The 21,538-nt window shown below is 39.2% G+C and overlaps 1 protein-coding gene across 2 annotated transcripts in view; it reads left to right on the forward strand.

Moving 5' to 3' along the window:
* Positions 1-20,255, forward strand: part of mgll (monoglyceride lipase) — a 33,356-nt gene extending 13,101 nt beyond the window's left edge. For both annotated transcript variants that reach the window (XM_063886589.1, XM_063886579.1), the window contains 6 exons: positions 1,703-1,809; positions 4,967-5,103; positions 11,882-11,992; positions 12,507-12,596; positions 14,245-14,460; positions 15,443-20,255. In XM_063886589.1, coding sequence (XP_063742659.1) covers positions 1,703-1,809; positions 4,967-5,103; positions 11,882-11,992; positions 12,507-12,596; positions 14,245-14,460; positions 15,443-15,565 — 784 coding nt within the window. In that variant the 3' untranslated portion in view covers positions 15,566-20,255. The remainder of the gene's footprint in view (positions 1-1,702; positions 1,810-4,966; positions 5,104-11,881; positions 11,993-12,506; positions 12,597-14,244; positions 14,461-15,442) is intronic.
* Positions 20,256-21,538: the final 1,283 nt, after the last annotated feature.

Below are 21,538 nucleotides of genomic sequence, written 5' to 3' on the forward strand. Positions count from 1 at the left end.
AATGTTGATTGAATTTTAATTGAAACAGCTGCCGAGATGTAAAGTACAAAAATATAGTGTCCCCATGAGCAGCGTGTGGATAAACAAATTTGAGCTGCTGAACATAAAACACAACCCAAAAAGTGGTTCATGTACATACACAATTCATTTATGTGAGAAATTAAATTCCACTGCAATTAACCGCATTTTCTCTGCTGCACCAAACAGCGGGAAAACTAAGGCACAGTTGATCTTTTAGAACTTTTTATAATAATAATAATAATAATAATAATAATTGGAATTTATATAGCGCTTTTCTATGTAACCAAGGCCGCTTTCCATTTTGTGAGGACAGACAGAAAACAAATAAACAAACGAAAAAACTAGGGCAAATAAAAGAATAGAAAAAGAAAGTAAAAAAAATAGAAAACAGAAATGGCAGTTGTGGTAGAAGAACGTGGGTCTAAGATCAGTTAGTGGTCAAAGGCTATGCTGAAGAGGTGAGTTTTTAGTGAGGATTTGGAGATGTCCAGGGAGGCAGCATTGCGTATCCCTGCAGGAACAGCGTTCCAGAGGGTGGGGGCCGCAACACTGAACGCCCTGTCACCAACGGTGCAGAGGCGAGTGCGGGGAATAGAGAGAAGGCCCGTGTCTGAGGACCGCAGACTCCGTGTAGGGGTGTAGGGATGGAGGAAGCCTGATAGTGACTGTGGAGCGAGACCATGTAGATACTTGTAGGTGAGGAGGAGGGTTTTGAACTTGATCGGGAGCCAGTGAAGGTGGATGACGGTGGGGGTGATTTGCTGCCATGGCTTGGTGCGGGTGAGAACTCTGGCGTATGCCCTTGGTTGGAAACTGAGTCACTGAATCAGCTGTTCTGAAGAGATATTTTTATTCAAGCTCCATTTTGAATGTTTTAATCAATATACCCTGAAAACCAAACTTAAGTTTCCACAAAAACAGTCAAAGTTGATTTGTGTGAATTAGTGGGTCACAACTTGTTTTACCGGACTTCCTCAGTGTTTACTTTGAGCTACAGAGGAAGGGCATGTTGAGGCAGATAGACAGACATATGGATGATAGCTGCTATCTCTAATAAAATTCCCTTCTGTCTCTCTTTCTCTCTCAAACTCACCCATACACACGTAGTCAAAGCAAAGACAGACAAAGATGTATTACATATGACCTAGAAAGATACTCAGAACCCCAGTTTGTCAATGAAGATTTTTTCTGACTATCATTAAGTTCCTCGTCTCTATCTTGTCAGTTCCTCCAACTATCCCCTCTCAGTCTTTTTCCACATAGTCCTGTACTGAAGTCTCTTCAAACTTTCTCCACTGGAACCCTTTGATAAGTCAAGGAAAGATGACACTTCCTTGGAGATCAGTGCAAACTTCTGCTGTTTGTTAGTGTCTGTGCAAGACATATACAGCTCCTGAAAAAATAAATTAATAGACCAATCCAAATTGTTATTAAATCTTTATCTCTAGATGTATGGCAGCCATTCCAGTGTCTGATGAATTCCAACACAGAAAAATTGTCGGTAGTTTATAGAAAACAATAATTTAAAAAAATAATAATAATAATTCAACCCAACGACGTACCTATAAAAAATAAGACAAGAGAAAATGATAATGCTGAAGTGGTCTCTTAATTGTTTCTGGATTGAAAGAGGCCTGCTTCTGTCAACACTTCAATTAACCCTTTCCTCTCCTCCTCTCAGGGCTCTAGTGTATATTGCCCACGGAGCCGGGGAGCATTGTGGGCCGTATGATGAGATCGCACAGAGACTGAAGGAATTGTCCATGCTGGTGTTTGCACACGACCACGGTGAGTCCCAACCACACATTACAATACATTATTATACACACCTACACTCACGGCGGATCAAACACAGCCTCAAAGGAAGCCCTGATTACGGTCCTGGCTAATTGTTGGGAGAACAAAGCCTGTAAGGGAAAACGAATTAGGCACTGTGGAACATTGTTCTATTGTTCTGCTGTGTGTAAGTGTGTAGGAGGGGTGCTTTCAATGTTAGAGAAAACATCACAAATGTTGGTGTGGATTGAAGTATAAACAAAACAGCTTTCAGTGTTGAACTTCATTTAGGAAGCTCCAGAGCCGCTGTAAAGTCACACATTTATTTTCCAACTACCATTTTGAAGCCTTGAGTCTTGCATGTTGGCCAGCTTGGTTTTTGGTTAGCGACGTTATTAACTCTACTTATGAAGTCAGCTTTCGGGCATGCGACCTCAGGGTGCCACTTTTGTCTAGAACTAGATACATTCTTGGGATTGGGTGACAGAGCTTCAGAATTGATGGGGCAGAAGCTGTATCACTTCCTTGCTACAGGGAATGGCTTTGTTAATTCTCCGGCCGTAACTTCCATAAGTCTTCAGTGTCTGACATCAGTTCAAGCTCTCCAGTGTTCTCCTTGTGTTCCGAGTACTTACTCCAAAGTTTCATTTACACATGTAAACATATTTTGTCACCACAATAGTATCGCAACGCAACGGAACATTACAGATGTGTAGTTAAGTTCAAAATGAAGGTTGAGTTTGAAGATGGGCTTGGTCTAAGGAAGGGGAGCACAGGGTCAATTGGCCTTTCCCGCTTTACACCCCTGATGAGTTAATCCCATTGTAAGAATTTCTTTATTAGATAATGTCAATCTTTGTACTGATCTATAACTCCAACAAGGGGTTCTTAGGCTAGAATGGGAGTTGTTCACAGGTCTTAGATACAGCAGAAATGTGTGAACTCATGAGCATGCGAAAAGAACATCAAGTGTAGAGAAGAGTCATCCACAGGCAAACAGGAGAGAGAGACAGAGTGTGACAAGACAAAGAAATAAAGTCTCAGCTGTGACTGTGGAAATATTTACAGAGGTAGTTGTCTCAATACAAAGCAGGCAGAGGTGATGTAACAGAGAGTGAGTGATGGGGATGACTGAGCCTACTCACACAGGAGCAGTTTGTTCTGTGACATGCAGTAAAATGTCACACTGTTAAATGGAAAATACTGAACTGGAAGTCCCAGTGGTAGAGACACTAGTTTTCGATCTATCTATAGCTCAGTCACACAGACAGTCACAGACACACTGCCTCGGGCAGCCCCTCATAGAGTTCAGTACATATTTCCATTATTATTCTTCTGTCGCACTTTCTTCTGTCTCAAATGTATGTCTTTCTAATTATAGTGCTCTTGTTTATTCACAGCCTGCACATACTGGAGGTTTGTTCCATCTGTCACACACTGCAGCTATAGCATGGTGGCCACTTAATGAACTCAAAATCCTACTGCAAAAAATAATAAACAGTTAATAAGATGAGGGCTTCGCAATTTGTGAGTTAATTGGATTCAAGTGGCTTGCTTAGAGGCTATTATTGGGACATAATCCCAATAATTGAGTTTATTTCAGACATTAAATAAGGTTAAAGAGATGCTTTTGCCCACACTACAAAACAATTACAAACACCACTTAGCACGCCATGCAAATCACACCAGTAAAATTTGTGTCGGCGTCAAATAGTCTTATTAATAGTATATTTCAGTTTATAAATCAGCCTCTGGTCATAGGTTCCCACAGAGTAAAGAGTGAAAGAATATACATCGATTAACACTTGCTTACAGCTACATGTATTCTGTAGTACATTATAGAACCAGTTATTCTATGTTTACGTAATGCTAATCAGGGCTTAACAGATTTTGGTTTTATAGATATTCTTTAAGGTGTTGCTTTGAGCTAACAGAAAACTTTGTTGTATTTTATAGATAAAATATCGTATCAGTTAAACAACAAATCATCAGTGGACTAAAGGAAAAGAAGCACAAGTTGCTGAACACGTTATCATACGACATAAGTGTTCACAAGAAATGTGGGCCACATAGTCACAACCAAATGCTTGGTAGAGACATGTAGCAGCCCCCTTCTAATGTAATAAGCATGCAAAATAGATATCATTCATGCCGCCGATAAAATGAGTCACCTGAGCTGCCTTTGTAATATAATCATATGTGAAATCCAATTAACTCATTACCAAGAAAAGCTGAAAAACATCACATCAGCCTCTTTGTTTGCCAGGCTTCCAGGCGATCCCTGTTCTGCAACAACTGGGTCTGTCTGCTGGTGTCTGAATATTTGTGTGTGTTGGAGGGTAATAACAGATGTGTATTCATTCGAGTGTGAGGGCATTGATCTGACGTGGGAGGGGATATGGTTTCCATCGATCTGAAGTTTTCAGTGCTGCATCGCTAACAGCTGGACATTGATTTGCACGCTTCAGTATTGACGAGGAGGAAAGCGTTTAGCGCTAAGACATCATGGTGTACACACACACACACACACACACTCACACGCACACACACTCACACTCACACTCACGCACACACACACACACACACACACACACACACACACACACACACTCACACAAACACACACACACATAAGATTACAGAGCGAGAAGGTGTGAGCAGCACAATGTTGAGGAGCTCAGTGGTGTTATTGGTTCAGTGGTCGCCATAGCAACTCACCTCACCCCTCAGCCACTGCTGCAGAATCCTCCGAGGCGATGACACACAATCCATGTATGAATACACACATGCACACTCATCCATTTTTCCAGCCTCTCCATCTGTCAGTCAAACGTCTCTCTCCTCTGTCTTGGCCTCGTGTTCTCTGTCTCTCCTCCTCTCACCCCTCCACCCCCACTCCTGTCGTCCCTCCAGTTCTCTCAACTTTAAACAACCTTATTCTTCTTACCCCCTCTCTGGAGGGAAGTTTAGGATTTTAGCCTTTACAGACCATTGACATGCATACAAAATAACACACTACAAGGAAAAGGATAACCCCAAATGACATAATATAATAAATAAATAACAGCTCTTTTCTTCCTTTGCCTCCTTTGAGATATTAAAAAGCTCTTGAAAATTATTGCAGCTGTATTACTTTCTTCACAACAGTCTCTTCTTCTTCCCCACACAGTTGGCCATGGTCAGAGTGAAGGAGAGAGGATGAACGTCAAAGACTTCCAGGTTTACATCAGAGACTCGCTGCAGCACGTTGACCTGATGAAGTCCCGCCACCCAGGCCTGCCCATCTTTATCGTGGGTCACTCCATGGTAGGACACTTTCCATGCAGCATTAAGCTGTTAATGACAGATTTAACTGTGGGTCAGTCATTGGGGTGTGTTTTATTCTAAAAAAAATAGCTCTGATGCTGTCGTCGAGGTTTGTGTATCGGCTTTTTTTGGTGTGAAACTACATGATATTGTTTTAGAGCTGCTGGTTCAGTGTGCTTGACACACACATAATAGAAACAGCTGCATGAAATCAAATGGCAAGTGCTTTTGGAAAATAAAAAACAAGAACAAATAGATGAGAGGTTTTCTGCGAAACATGACATTTAAATGAAAGAAACGGCACTTGGTCTTTTTGAAATAGGATGTCATTTTATTTCCTAAATTAGTCAGCCATGAAAAACAAGTTCTTGGTGTTCTGCACCAAACATGACTGCACAATAAAAATCAAATCAGGGTGTTTTAATATTACAGTACTTGTTTAAGAAAGAACTGTAAAATGAGGTAACACTGTTCTTTTAATGCACCACCAAATCCATGTTTTCTGTATTATTAAAAACTCTGTGTTTCATCTGCAGCTAAGAATCCAGGTTAGGTTTGTCTCGTTGGCGCATGACAGTGACCTTACCTTTCACACAGTGACACAGTTTGTGCTGCTGGTCACTGAAAACCTCCAACAAGACAGTTGCAGGTTCAGTGACCGGCACAAGGGCAGATTGTGTGTATTTGTTAATGAGAGGAGACAGTATGCTCACTTTACCCGGTCACACCAGGAATCTAGTTCACCTGACCCTCTGTGTTGGTATCTGGGTTCACCTTTACCCTAAATTCAAGGCTTTCATACGTAGTAAAATATGTTCAATAAAACAGTAGTTTTATACATTGCAATTTTACAACAAAATCCCTTCTGTCTCTAGGCTAGCTGTTTCCCCCTGTTTTCAGGCGTATTGCTAAGCTAAACTATCAGGCTTCTGACAGTAGTTTCAGATTTTATGTACAAACATAGAGTGATATTAATATTCTTTCAATGGCATAAAGCACTTTGCCTTTTTTTTACTAACTTCAGCCCAAGTAATAACTTGTTTATACCAACCCAAAAGTCCAATAGTCAAAGAAGATAAACACATTTAATAAATCATAATATATGTGAGTCAAGTTTAACAATACATGCATTATTTAAACGGAAGAGAAACATCACATTACTCACGGTGAGAAACACAAATTGTCTTAAAATCTCTTTCTTTGTTTGGATTTTGAACTTTGGGGAGAGCCAGGCTAGCTGTTTCCCCTTGTTTTCAGTCTTTATGCTAAGCTAAGCTAATCGCCTCCTGATCCTACCTCCATTCTCTAATATGTAAGTACAAGTAATGTTCTACCTACTGTTTTGTACAGCCAACATGTTTGAGCATACAGCAGATATTGCAAATCAGTAACAAATCCGACAACATATTTAATAAATAATTTATTTCCTATTTGAGTTAACTGAGTTCAATTCCAGTAGCAAATTGTGTTATTAGTGTATGAAGTATGTTTCTTTGTGAAAGCTACAGACACAGGGTTGATTCAGAACTCTGACTGAGAAAGAAATGAATTACACATGTTAACAATAACCATTAAGGCTGGCCAGGGAATGTTTTTTAACAGATGAGTTTATTCAGATTTTCCTAGAGTTGCCCTGAACATCACAACCTCTCACTGTTAGTACTCTTAGTACAGCCAGCAGAACACAAACAGTATTGATGAATTATATAATAAGGGGTTACTGTCGGTGTTTGTCGGCCAGTGAATTTGTACTCCCATGAACTCACTTGTCAAAGAATAACAAGCCGCTTAGATTCTGCATTCATCAAGAACACAAACAGGTTTTTGTCTAATATATCATGTTGCATCAACAAGATTCTATCTTCACTTCACTTACATGAGCAGCTGTAAACAGGAAACAGTATGCACCGCCTACATTTCAGTATAAACACGAATACACAGTTTATAATGTTTGAGCTGGAAGTGTATTTTCAGGCAGGGAACACAGAGTATAAAAGAAATTTCATTACAGTTCTGCCGCGAGACGCATGGAGGAGCCTTGTTATCTCACAACACAGCAGTGATTCAGTGGGCTCGTTTGATTCAGCAAGAAATATGTTTTTCACAGAAGATATGACAAGCTTTGAAAGAAATGTATCTACATTGTGGAAAAAATATATGTCCCTGTATGTTCGAAGCATTTAACTTCAAGGCAACCCTTTAAGTTAGCAACCTTGTCCTAAGCACAATTTATATAGGTTTAAACGATGAGTGTATTTATTATTCCTGGTGTACTGTATGCACTCCCTCAGCATAATGTAGCTTGGTCCTTATAGCTAGCTCTTTGAATGTATCAGGAAGCCGTGGTCTGCTCCATCACCTACCTGTCCGAAAAAAGAGTTGGAACAAGAATCCATTCCCTGACACCTCGTTTTTCACTCATCTTGCAGTAATGAGACTCAAGGATGTTCTTATTTCCTATTCTCCCCACAAAATTGTTTGAAGTGTATAAGTGTTTAAGCACAGTTTAGGACTTATTATAAAGTGAGAAAACAATGGGTGCTTATTAGATTTACCACATTGTTTAATGATTTGTGTGCACATCATCTCTTTTGGTTATAAGAAACCTTTTTTTATTTGATATCCAACGCTCCAGTGACATGTAAAGCATTGTTTTCACAACCCAAATACCTTTTCCTGCTATTGAGACTTTAGGTTGTGTGTTTTACATTAAACAGGCTTCCACATTTACGCGTTCTGTTTCGCTTTTAGATTTAAACAACGATCCATTTAATTTGGGAGTCTGTTTTTGCATCCTTTTATGGCCCTAGGTTTGCAGCAGCACTGTATTTATATAAAGACTGATGCTGCGTTCCAAACAATCTGAGAGCATACGCAAATAGAGTTGGGTAAATTAAACAGATGATGCATTTGCTTAGATGTCGAAGTCTATAAATATTAAGGCAGAGCTGACCAAAGCCACAAAGGCACTTCCCGCATTTATTCCTTCTCTGCTCATCTTTTTGCATCCCCTCTTTGTTCTTTCCTTCCTTCTGTCGGTCCCCAGTCTACGTCAAAGTCTACCTGTCTTACTTTCTCCTGCTTTCATTTCCTGTCTTCTATTTCCTTCACAGTACTTCCTTTCATTCATTTGTTTTAATTACATTTTCTAGTATTCTTTCCTTTTATAGTACCCAATGTTTCTCCTCTCTGTCCTTCGTTTTTCATGGCCAATTTATTATTTTTATCTCCTCTCCTCTACTTACCTCTTCTTTGAAACAAATGAAACACAGACATGAAAGTTTGGGAAACCCAACCCAGATCAAATATTGTGTTGTGTGCTTTCACAACCCTCATTTCCCAGCTTCCCAGTTTCCGGGCTCCTCATCCTGTTTCTGTTAATTGTTCCTCCACTTGCATAAGTCTTTGTTTGAAGAGCCGAAGATGACGCAACAACTGAAAGAACATGTGGATACACCCTGTGGATTCTAGAGTATTTGCAGAGACGCTGCTCCACTGATAACATCCTGCAGAGCAGTTAGAATGACCCGGACACAGTGTAGATTAAGTGATAAAAATTGTCCTAAACTCACACATCACTTGCCAACCCTGTCTCCTATAAATCCAGTGTATAGAGTTTAAAACCTCTGGTAAACTTTGAAAATATAGGGGGAAAAAAAGCACATTAAAACTACTTGGTTAGTTTTGGATAAAGAAAATATGGTTTTAACTAAAATAATGTAACTTTAGTAACATATGTTAGTTAAAGCAAGTCAAAGTTACTTTTATTTGTTGGATTGACCCATTCTTCAAACATTAACTCCTCCATATGCGAAAAGTAACTCTGGGAAAAACGTTTTCCCAGTTAAAACGGAATGGAAATATAATTTTTAAGCCAGTAATTTGTTTTTAATCAAAAAGTTTAAAAACAGTTTTCCTGATAAAAATGTATTTATTAAAAATCTTTCATCTGTAAGAATATTTGTGCACATTTAAATGTGCTTTTTTAGCTTAGCCTTTCGACATTGCTTATGCCAGTCTTTCTTTCGGCTAACTGCTTTGGTCCAAACTGAAATATCTAAATATCTTCTTGCTGGATTGGCAAGAAATTATGCAAAGACATTTATCGTGGCCGGAGGATGAAACATAATACATCTGCTACCCTTTGACTTTTTTCTCTAGTGGCATAATCAGGTCAAAGGTTGAAAGTGTACTCTAACTGACGCTATTAATGACTAGCACATGCTTTGTGACAGTGTTTGCTAAAAGTAGTGTGCAAGCCATTGACACTGCTTCATCTGTTACATGTAACAGCTATGTGTACTATTTATTTTTATTTTTTACCTTTTAAAAAGAGTCAAACCGTTAAAATTGTGACCTACATAGTAAAAAGGAAGTGATTTCAGACACAGCTTATACCTACTAAACTTCAGCATTTCACTACCCTTATTGTGAGCATGTTGGCAATCAGGTTTTAGCATCTAGCATGTAGCATTGAAATTCACAGCATGACTGTCAACTCTTATGCAAACATTTTCTAAAACCAGTGATAATTAGAGTTTATAAATCTGAAAACATTGCAGAATTAGTTCAGAATTTCTCCGAAAATAACCACAGTTCTCCAGAAAGTTAAAACGTGAAATGATGAACACTTACAAAATAAATGAGAGTTTGAAAATGTGTTACTTCTGTGTCTGATAAACAACACTATTTCACCGTTTCTCGGCATCGTATTTCTTTAAGCCTTAATTTAAGAATTGGAGCAGGTTGTTGGTGTTGTATCAGCTCATGGGAATGCTGACAAATGCCTTCATCTGTGGCTCCTTCTCACTCTCACTCTTCCTCAGCTCTGTACTTCTACATAAATATTTCTGGCAGAGACTCATTTGTCCTACTTCTTCCCTGCCAGGGTTTTATATAATGTTTCATCACTATTTAAGGCCTTGATATATTTGGATCAGCCGTCAACCATCCATGTCTTAAACTGTATTTCTATAGTTTATTTAATATCATGCTAAATTAGACTTTGCAATGTCAGTATGCCAGCTGTATAGTCTACATATTGTCAGTATTTTGGCTCCTTAGGGAATTTCTGACAGTTTGAGTCCACCCACTGTCAGCTGACAGACACACAATACAAGTATTCATCGTCTTTAACCGAAGTTCAGAGAGAGAAAGTGTAGAGAGACCTTTTAATCAGCTTCTTAAAGGACTTCTTTGTCCCTATCTTTCTCTGTCCCTTTTCACACTTATCTCTCTATATCATTGGAGCCCATTTGACAGAATGTACAGTACATGGTTGTGTCTGCATGACCTAGAATGATCTTTTGTACCAAGTAACATTGAGTCATGCTCAACCAGAATCAGATGTGATGTGTTAACCAAATCATCTAACAGAAATTTCCCCATTTGATCGAGTCCTGGTGTTAACACATGGATGTTTCAGTGTGAGCTCATGTGTTTTTGAGTATGTTTTGGAATGTGTGTGCAAATGAGAAACAACCCTCTTTTTCCAACTCAGAGTGTTTTGGTGTGGGCATATGCAGTGAGTGAGTGTGCGCTTTAGAAAGTGAGATTTTCTTGTGGGAAATGTTTTATCTCTCAGAACCTCTTTTCCTGTCATTGGCCCCAGCCTGATGAATATTCAAACAAGTGACAAAGAACGCTCACATAAACAAAGTTAAAACCAATTAGTCTCCACAGCGAGAGAGTGGGGGCAGATCTCCCTATGTAGAATCATGGGGATGTGTGTCTGTGCCCACCCACACTTGCACTTGTTCCATATGAGAAGAAAAACCATGACAAAGGGAACCTTAGAAAATCGATTTGATTCGTGGCCGCCACAGAGCTGCTAATTATCATGGCCTTAACATCATGGGATTTAAATCACAATCCCAAATGTCAGCGTTGGTGCCAAGGTGTGGCTCTGCGCTGCTGTTCGCTGCAGCTACACAGTGCATGCTGTGACCTGAGGCCCTGGGCTCATATTCACATCTCTCTCCCAGTCTGTGTGGAGCAGCAGCAACAAAAGAGCTGAGTGGAAATTCACGCTTGTCTCAACAAAAGACAGATTGTTTTATGTTCGTCTTGACCTCTGAGGAGTTTTCCCACCGCTCCTCGCATCAGAACCTCTCGCCTACTTTGCTTAGACACTCCCTGTCTTTTGTTACGGGCCGAAGAAGGCGCTAATATCATATTCCCGACACCGAAACATGTTTTTTCTTCCATTTTGATTTGAAACTTTACGCCTTTGCCTGTAGCTCTTTCTGTATGTTTTGATTACTTCTTTGGTATTTCTCTATCGCCAGTGGTAGGTTTTACATTTAATAATCTACAAAAATAGAATTACCATTACCTTTATTTCAGGCTCTCTGTGCAAGTGTCAGATCACTTCCTATAATGTTATAATGCATCAAAAGCAATCGATTTAAAAGTATTTAAATAAACTGAAAGGTACCTGCTGCAACACCATTTCACAAAGCAACCAATGAAAATGCTGATTTCAGGTCACATGACTGTCAGTTATACAAGCTGATACTCTTTATGGTCACATGGCTTCACAATCCTGGTATTTTCAGATTTGTGTATAAACTCATACATTTTCAGTTTTTTCAGTTGAATAAGATTTACTTTAACCTACCCTACAGTAATGTTGGTTGTTTAACCAAACCGTGTAGCTGAAGTCAGGGATAAAGAGTACTGAAGATAATTCCAACATCAAGAGATTTAAAATGCAATTATACACAGCTCTGCAATTTCCAGTTTACAAAATATATATTCTCTGCTTTTTCCTACTCAGGGTGGTGCTATCTCCATCCTCACGGCCTGTGAGAGGCCAAGTGAGTTCTCTGGAGTGGTTCTGATTTCTCCCATGGTCCAGATGAACCCAGACTCAGCCACACCGTTCAAGGTACCCACTCACTCTCTCCACCGGCCTTCACTTTGGCTCTCTTCTTTTCCTTTCCACTTTAAGTCAAACTGGAGTCACACTATTCAGTCAGGCACTCGGTTAACCCAAGAGTCATTCTCCTTAGTCCACGTAGCCCTGCTGAGTGTGATGACTGTAGTGACGACTTTTATGATGTGCCTTTCAGGATGCAGTCTACAGTAAGTGCCACTTGAGCAACATTAGCCATCTCTTAGTGAATCTCACACAGTAAGTGTGTCAAATTGTCAAGGTCAAACACATTCTGTTTGAGAGGAGGAGAAAGTTATTCTATTTATTGTCTTTTTTTTAGCTAGAAGAAAATAGTTTTGTTTTTTAATACTGCACTGATGTAAACATACAGTTGAAGCACACAGGTGAATTATACAATAATCCAATTATTCATCAATGTACAATAACTATTGTATTACTCGTCAGATGGCGAGTGTTGACGTGTGAAAATAAACTGAAATGCTCTGTTTTGTCTTTTCTTTTGTAGGTTTTTATGGCAAAGGTCCTCAACCACATGCTGCCTAGCCTCAGCCTGGGCGCCATTGACTCCAAATGGGTCTCACGCGACATAAAGCAGGTGAGATACGCATGCTGAGTGTTTGGGTAAAAGAGCTGTTTTGTTATGTTTGATTGAAATATCAGGCTCGGGTGTTGCTGAAAATCTAATTTACAAAGTCTCACAGAGGAAAAGGTGTGTGGTGTATGTGTACATGTGTGTGTAATCATGCACACACTTCAGTTACAGTCCCAGGAAGTAAACCCAGCCTTGCCTTTTGTGTGTGTGATACTTTGGGTGGATTGTATTGTGTTATCCTTAATGATCAAAACAGGTGCATGTTCTTTGTCACCTAATGAACACGGAGACAAATTCTTTGGTGTGATCTGTGTGTATTTTGAATGAATGTGAGAAGAGAAAGACACACTTGCAGGCCCCCACCTGTATTTGCCTGTATGTGGGCAGATAACACTGTTCTACAGTTGGTGTTGTGTGTGTACATACTTGATTCACTGGTTTGTCCTTAAGGTATTGCACACCAAAGCCAGCCTTTCAGAAAACTAGATAGTAACAATAGAAGCTTCCTTCAGTTTACTTCAGGAGGAAGTAAACCTACATGACTCCTTTAAAAAAACAGTACTTTCTCATGAGATGGTTAACAGATAAGAAAGGGATTTGGAAATAAGTAGGCGGTTGAAAAGAAGAAACAGACGCTCTTTGCAAGACAGTCTTGCAATATATATTTTTCATGTAGGGTTTTTGGCTATAACACCTACAGTAGCTTGAAAAATAGCGATATAGGGAACTGCATTCAAGCATTTTACTCTGTGTTAGACCACAAATAAGCCCATATAATTACCAGTGCACCTTTTTTTTACCGAAACCCAACTCCTAGGCCACATTCCAAAATACTACTCCCCCATGAGGAGAGTGGAAATTAGCTCCAGAACAAACTCTTCACTTCTGCTGAAGTACAACTTTTTTAATAATTTCAATCCATTTCCCATCAATGTTCCTCCCAAAACCCTAAACATCAGAGGACAATGGCATGTGACAAACGTTTTCGACAGGATCTGGCTAAAGTAAAGCGAGGTTTTCATGAGACAATGTGTACGGTGTCAGTTTTGGTGCCATTGCATTAACCTTCACAAATGTAGACGCCATGCGGTTTCTCTGTTGGCGCGGAAGATTGAAAATGTAGTTGCGTTTTTAAGAAGAAACGTAAATGTTGCTATTACTTCAGACAGATGTGTAAATGAAGCTTCAATGTGCATATGAGGATATAATGTGCAACAATGTCCAACCAAGCCCCTGGGGTGCTCAGCAAGGTGCTTTATGATCAGCTTACAGTCATTCATTATTCAAAGCAGCAGCTCATGTTGCCCACAGTGGGCCATCAGCTGTGTTTACATAATAAAATGAATAGAAATGGGCATGTGTGTGATGATGTGAGAGCACATGTGGAACATGAAATAATTCATATTTAATGTAAGGAAATGGTGGGTCCTTTTTTAGAGCTCCCTATCCTTTTATTTATGAACCTTACTTTCATAGTTGGTCCTCTATTCTCCCATGGAGGCCCTTATTCTCATGACTTTTTTCCATATTTGAATTAATCTACAAGGTTTATTGATCTGTTTAAATAGAGATGGAATAAATAACAAATCAGAACCAGCAAGATATGTGATAAACTTTGCCCAATAAATGTAATATTTCTTTCTTCTGCCAGGTGGAGGCGTATGATGCCGATGAGCTGAACTTCCACGGTGGCATGCGAGTGTCGTTCGCCATGCAGCTGATGGGGGCAGCGGCACGCATTGAGAGGGAGATCCCGTCCATCAGCTGGCCCTTCCTACTCCTGCACGGCGACACCGACAAGCTCTGCGACATCAGAGGCTCCAAGTTGATGCACGAGAACGCTGCAAGCTCGGACAAGAAATTCAAGGTAAGGAAGGGCGGTTCAGTGTAAACTTTAGGTTAATAACTTTTAAAAATGCCTTTATTTGAAATCATTTTTCAGTCAGTAGGACTGCCTGGTAAGGTAATGTTAAAAAGAAGAAATCATCACATTGAGAAAAAATGTATCGTATTGAAGTGTTGCAACAGTTTGAGGGCAAAATATTTTTGCTTTTGGTCCTGACCGTTGCATAAAGTGCAACTTCAAGCAGAGTTAAATGTTAACAGTTGCCTTTGAAAACCCAGCAGATGGGAACAAGGACCGTGCCTAAAATAAGCTGTTGGCAGTAAAATATATATTCAGAATATGTTAGTTTTAAATCATTGAACTGAATTAGTGAATCAAAGCCCTCAGCTAAAACGTTTCCTCAGCCTCCTCACACACATAGTGCTGACTGCAGCAGGGTGTGTTCACTGACAGACAGAATGGAGGCCTCTAAATTCTTCCTCTTCGCGGTGGGTTGTGTTTGAGAAGGAGGAAGTTAACACTGTATTTCAAATCACATGGTCAAACACATGAGGGATGGAAACTGTAATGAGGGCAAGTGAAATCCAAAGAGAGAACATGGTTTCCTGCCCACTTCTTATCTTTGTTGATGTTCCTCGTTTTTACTGAATCAGGTAGTGTACATGAGGTACACGGACTGCTTTAGCACGTATCTAATCAGAGAGATACAATTGGTTAACCAAATATTGGAACAAAACGTATCAGGAGTTCCTCACAGAAAAGGGTCTGTTTATTTTAGTTTGAGTATTTCCCTACAGGTTTAGCTAAGCATGCTGAACAACATTTTCAAAACATAAAAACATAAAAGAAACAAGTTTCCTCCCGAAATACAACACATAAAGCTACATGTATCCTTAGGAGAGTGTCTGTTGAAAAACTCATTTGAGCTCAAATGAAGCACTTTTGAACATCTTCCTTGTTTGCGTGCATCCCATTTATCTGACTCTCTGTCATGTCTGTTCAGGTCTTCGAGGGGGGCTACCACGCCCTTCACCACGACCTCCCAGAGGTGGCTGAGTCCACGCTGAAGGAGGTGACCGGCTGGATCACAGATCGCCTCCCCGCTGTGACATCACCGCAGCCTTAAGGCTTCTAGAAACACGACAACCTGCAGGCGCTCCAGGGAAACTGCCATCCTTGTACCAAGAGGCATAACAACACTTCTACACTCTCGTGTGGGAAACACACTCGTGCATATAGACTGACATTATTTTCTCAGTATAAAAGGTGTACTGACGTTATCCTCTGAGCACAAACTTAACAAAAAAGAGTAAATCCACCTCTACTGTGTACCTATCAATCAACCCAAGTTATACTGTTTTAAATTGGATGATGGAGTCAGAAATAACTTCCTGTTTTTAGATACTTAGCAGTTGTGAGGATGCTGGGGGTTCAAAGTGCAATATTCAAGTTTCCTTAGCCAGATCCTTTTGAGAACTGATGACCAACGTAATGTAAGACATGAATCGGCGCAGGCACATTTACTTTTTACTCATCGACCCTAAGCATGCAAACTTTGCAGTTTGTGTAAGAGCAGTGGATATAAAGCAGATTTTCAGTGAGACAGTTCAGAAAGCATCTGTTAGATCTCTTAAAAACTCCTTGCCTCCCGCGTGAGCACGCGGTTTTACAAATGACCTAAAACACCACTTATGACACTTTTATAGTCACTCAAATACTGTATTTTAAGTACATGTGACTGTGTATACATAACAGATCCTCTCTTCTCCTCACTTCCTCCGCATGTCCCTTTTTCTTCGGCCCGGAAACAGATGCTTGGCTCTCATACTTTACATATGTTGTAATCCATTTTATGTGAATCCTGAAGCCTGAGGTGTAGTTTTAACTTCAGTAATAATCATTCAGCATGTTGTTTTACATAAGTTATTATAAATAACCATTGAAGCTGCTACATCCCTCTCTGCAGGTGGGAATTACAGAAAGAGAGAAAGGTTCAAAAGGTCCCCCCTCTATGTGACCTTTGACATTTCCCAGTTGGTTACATTGTTAAAGTCATTCTCTGGAGCTGTAACTTCATTAAGCTCAGACTGGATGGAAAATGAAAGGGAGCCCTCTCTCTGTTACTGTGAACAAAGCAGGAGATCTCCTCTCATCACACAGCATCTGGCATTTGAAGGACACTTTATCCAGATCAAATAATGTGGATGTGTCTGTTTCTTGCATGGGTGGCCACAGTGGGATCCCAACCCCTCAGAACAATGCCGTAGTTATAATTTTGGGGGAAACAGGATGTTGTCCAGAATTAATTCCAGAGGGACAGAAAGGGATGTTACTGAGATTTTAACTTCTGGCTTTAAAAACACTTTTGAAGATTGAACCTAAACACCACAACAATCTAATGTAATACATTGAACTTAAAACACGTTTTAGCAGCTTTGTGAAATTGAACCATCTGCAAGAAAATCCGGCACATGATGGTTTCTTATAGATTGATTTTAGTATTTGAAGACAATGCTCCATCAGGAGATTATTACTGACAGTGTAAAGGAGCTTTTAGTAAAGACTAAACTGTAATTGGTCGGATTTTAGAAAGGAAATAATCAAACAGATAGACTTTATGCTAGCTAACTAGCCATGGGAATAGTGTGGCTTGGGCTTTAAATAACCCTATCTACAATAAGAATAGTTGCAGCAGTGGTCAAGCTAACATCTCACTCATTTTATGTATCCAATGTTTGATTCAGTCAATTTTCAAAATCAGCAGTGTGGAGTACTCAAAAGCCATAGCAATAATGTCACAGTAGCCTTTATTCTTGGTAGCCATTAATTATAAGCTAGACAGAAACACACTGAGCTCATTGTTTGATATTTCAGGTAGGCTGTAATTAGCAGGTATTGCTAAGCGTGCTGGGATTCTTCCACCTATTCATTAAGCATGAGGAGGAGTCGAGAGGCATTTTCATCATCAAACAAGGGAATGGAACAAGCATTCTGTGGCAGTTATATCAGTGTCTGACTTCAGACATCATGGCATGTCTGTAGAGAACGCATCTCATGCCCCCTCTGGCTCTTTAGGAGATTTCTCTTCTCTATCACACAGAGTTCAAAGGGCCTCATGTAGAGGGAAGCACAGTGCGGTATCCACGGTGACCGTTACTCATGTGTAACCACGGCAGCAGGTCCGCGGCAATGCAGAATTTTTGTATTCCATTTTACATGTATAGTAACCATGGTGATCCTTACAAAACCTATAGAATGAAATGAATTTCTGGTTTCAGGCCATCTCTTTTTTTCCTCTCGCAACTCTCATTTTCCTCACCCTGTCTCCTCTGCCTCACCCCATCGAAGCCTGACTCTCCACCTTTTTTGTTGCTGTGGTGACCAGCGCTCTTTGTTCTGTCCATCACAGAGCCCCTTGTTCTGCTGTTAATTCAAACATCCCGTACTGTAAGCCACCCACACTGCCCCCAGTGCTCAATTATCAGAACAGCAACAGCTTGTTATTTTTTTTCAGGCTCTTTTGGCCAGCGAACTGTTTAAAGAGGACACATTATTTAAGTCAGCTAACCCTAAGCTACTAAATAACTTCAGGGATGCAAACACTTGATATTAATGAGTCTGTGTGCACTAATGTGATCCAGAAATGCTTGCCCGCTGGCATGCCCTGCAGACAGCTCTGAGGTGTTTTGCTATTTTTATCCTTTTTGTCTTTGATGTAGTGATGAAACTATTGAGATGCATTGGGAAATTAGACATACAGTATATAGACTGCTTTTCTCTCTATCCATTTTAGGGAGTTCAGGGTGTAAATGCATCCTCTTGTCTGCTTTCTCAGGCCTCAGACGAAGATATCAGGTTACATTGCCAGGGGTGCAGACACAGATTGAGATGTAATGTATTCACCGGTCCCAGTGGGAGTCGGACCCTTAACCCCAACGTCTGTCACAAGCACTTCAAACACAATCTGCTCCTGATTGGGCTGCAGCAGGCACATCATACACACAAAGGCTGCACAGTCCCAGTTGTATTCAAACTGGTAATAGCACCCCTGCTGCACAATGGATTCAGACTCGCAGGATGCTGTGTAACAAAACATTTAAAAAAAGAGATCTCTACCTGTCAGACTACAAGAGTGCATATTACTGCTATCGTTAGCTATGGGGACGAAGACAGATGGAGATGGAGTGAGAGTAGAGTAGCTGACTGTAACCATGGCAGCACAGTTTTTGTTTGGATTTGTCCGCCAGTGAAAGATGTGTATTTGTTAGCGGTGCAGGATGAAAAGCTCTTTCAGAGCTGGTTGTTCAGTTCGCTGCTGTGAGGATTCCCTTTTGTGTGAGCGCGGAGATAAGAGAGCAAAACAATTAGCGTCATAGGCCGCAGTGAATAATAAGACACTCACTGAATTTAAATCAGGCTGCTCTGCTGTGATGAACAACACAATATTTCCATTTTAGAATGATTAATTAGATTTTTAGGGCTAAATAGTTTTCTTAGGGAGTTTCAATGCCCCATCTCTTCCTTGTTTTGGTTTGAAAATGAGATTGTCATACTAAGAGATAGCCATGTACAGATGCATTGCTCTGTTAATATGTAATAATTCACTTGACTGTTAATACCTCTTTTATTTTACAGAAGTTCTATGTTAAGTGAGGGAGAGAAAATAACAAAGGAAAGCAGCTTTGTGAATGGTGGCTATGTTTTGGGGTTTTTTCCATGACTTTATGACTGTTTCTAAGAAAAGAGCTTGTTATATATAATGGAGGACTGATGGGCACAGGCCAGTCTTTCTGTAATTTTATGAGATTAGAGTGCGCTGGAAAGATTCAATGCACTTTGCATGAATTATATCTAGTGGCAGTGCTCAAACAGACAGCAAGAATTGAAGCGGATTTCTCCAAAATGCTTTGAATGCATGAAGAAAAAGATTATCTACTTTGAATTGATCATGTAAAACTTAAAATTTCCTCCCTTGAACATGTAAGTTTAATCTATAAAAGTGTGTCATTGGATAATACCATTTTTAATGTTTGACATTGCATTTTGGAGCCAAAACATTCAAATCTTGTTGCTTTTAATAACCATGTTTATGTACAGTGGTGAGACTGCTTGATTACTTAACCTAATTGTAAAACACTGTATAAAAGCATAGCAGTGCTAACAACCCTTGATGGAAATACAACAATCAAGAATGCGATGTATTTGACAGATCTTGTATTTATCTTGTCTAGAGTATTTATAGGTATTCCTTTTATGTAAAGGCTACTATATATTGATAACACATCATGACACGGCACTTTTTATACCATAAACCATAGTCATATTATGTCATTTTTACTTTTTATGCTACATGAAAGTCCACAATAATTTTAGAGATGTAAACTGGTTCAAGGTTGTAAGTATGTACAGTCAGCAATCGCAAAAATGTTTGACAATTGTTTCTGATATGATTATGCATAGAGAGTATTTTAATACTGTGGGTTTAAGTCAGCGTTTTGTTAGGTCTTTGTGCAGTTTGTCAGAGATCTATAAATGTGTAAAACATCAGAAATTACAAAAAAAAAGTTTTATAACAGAATCTTAACAACAGGGTGTTATTGCTACAGGTTTGGGAAAATCTTGTACTTCTTTCCAATTTTCTTTTCAGGAACTTTCAAATTAATCTTGAGGTATATCCATTTACAAAATGAGCTATACCTGCTTTCATTAAACCTTCTGTACATCTTAAATCCGAGACAATTTGGTAAAATTATCTTAGCTGCTGGTATCAGGTTTTGACTTACAGCATTCCACCCAAATAAAAGATTTTTATGGAATATGAATTGTGTGTCTTTTTTTGGGGGATTGTGGCCTGGCGTTTTTCATGCCTTTTTACGATCTCTAACATGTATTTAAGTGTGTTTGTGTGTGTGAGTCAATGAGTGTGTGTTTTGATATAAATAAACTGTATAGAGCTGCGTTAAGCAGATCAGTTTCTCCTTTACTTTCCATTTCCTGGTTGTCAAATCAGTTTCTGTCTTTGTAATTGTGTCTGTCTGCCTGTCTTTCTCCTGTCAGTCTCTTTCTATGCATATCTGTCTCTGTGCATTTCTGTCCAATCAGAGTCCTGTTTTTTAAGATTGCCTGTAGACACACACGTTAAGAATAAAAACACAGTTTTCCACTTTACAAAGGAGGCTTTTGCCCTCATATGGTTAATGTTATAACTGCGTTGCATTTGTTAATAAACCAATTTTTTGCATTAGTTTCCAACAAAAACAAAGTTCTGTTGATCAAATGATATCAACACAATGATTTGTAATACAAAAGAACCAGATGTGTTTATTTTTGGGTTTATCAAGACTGCCTTATTTGGTAATGTTATGAGATTTAGTAAAATGTACTAAAATGTCTTGACATTTTTGTTATTGCAAAGGCAATGAATAAAGATAAGTGAACACAAGAGATTAATATTTATGAACCTCCTTCAAAATGCAAAAGGCTATATTTGTAGTTTTTTTAGTTTCAAGCTTAAAACTATGATTTAAATAGCAATAAAATATTTACAGATGGCGTCTGCATCTCTAGTAGAACTAAAGACTTTAAGCTTCAGCATTTCTTGTACTGTGCACACAAAAAATACTTCTGGCCGTAGTTACTAACAGATAAGGTAAGGTAAGGTAAGATCTAGCTGAAAACACAGTTATGTAATGTAAAACAACTATTCATACAGTATAAATGTGATAGAGAAAAGTCTGCTCATATCATTATACTATAGAAAAGCAATATATAATAAATTATAATCTGATAGCGCATTGAAAATGAGGTATCAAGTGAATTGGGGTCTGTTATTAGGGGCAGCACAATACCTTTCCCTAAATATTGGATGACACTTTATTTGAATTACCCTATACTCAACTAAAGTTTTGTTACCTACAGAGCTAATGCCCATTATCTCAAACTCATACATTATATATTGTCAGAATCCTAAACAATTTGGGTGGGACAGGATACTATTGCTGTGGTGGTTTTCTGTGATGTTTTCTGTGTGAAATTATTTTAGATAAATGCAGGATAATACCCAGAGTGTTCAGATACTGTAGTTACAGCTATTGACTTT

The sequence above is a fragment of the Eleginops maclovinus genome, chromosome 1 (genome assembly GCF_036324505.1).
Source record: "Eleginops maclovinus isolate JMC-PN-2008 ecotype Puerto Natales chromosome 1, JC_Emac_rtc_rv5, whole genome shotgun sequence".
Taxonomy (NCBI): domain Eukaryota; kingdom Metazoa; phylum Chordata; class Actinopteri; order Perciformes; family Eleginopidae; genus Eleginops; species Eleginops maclovinus.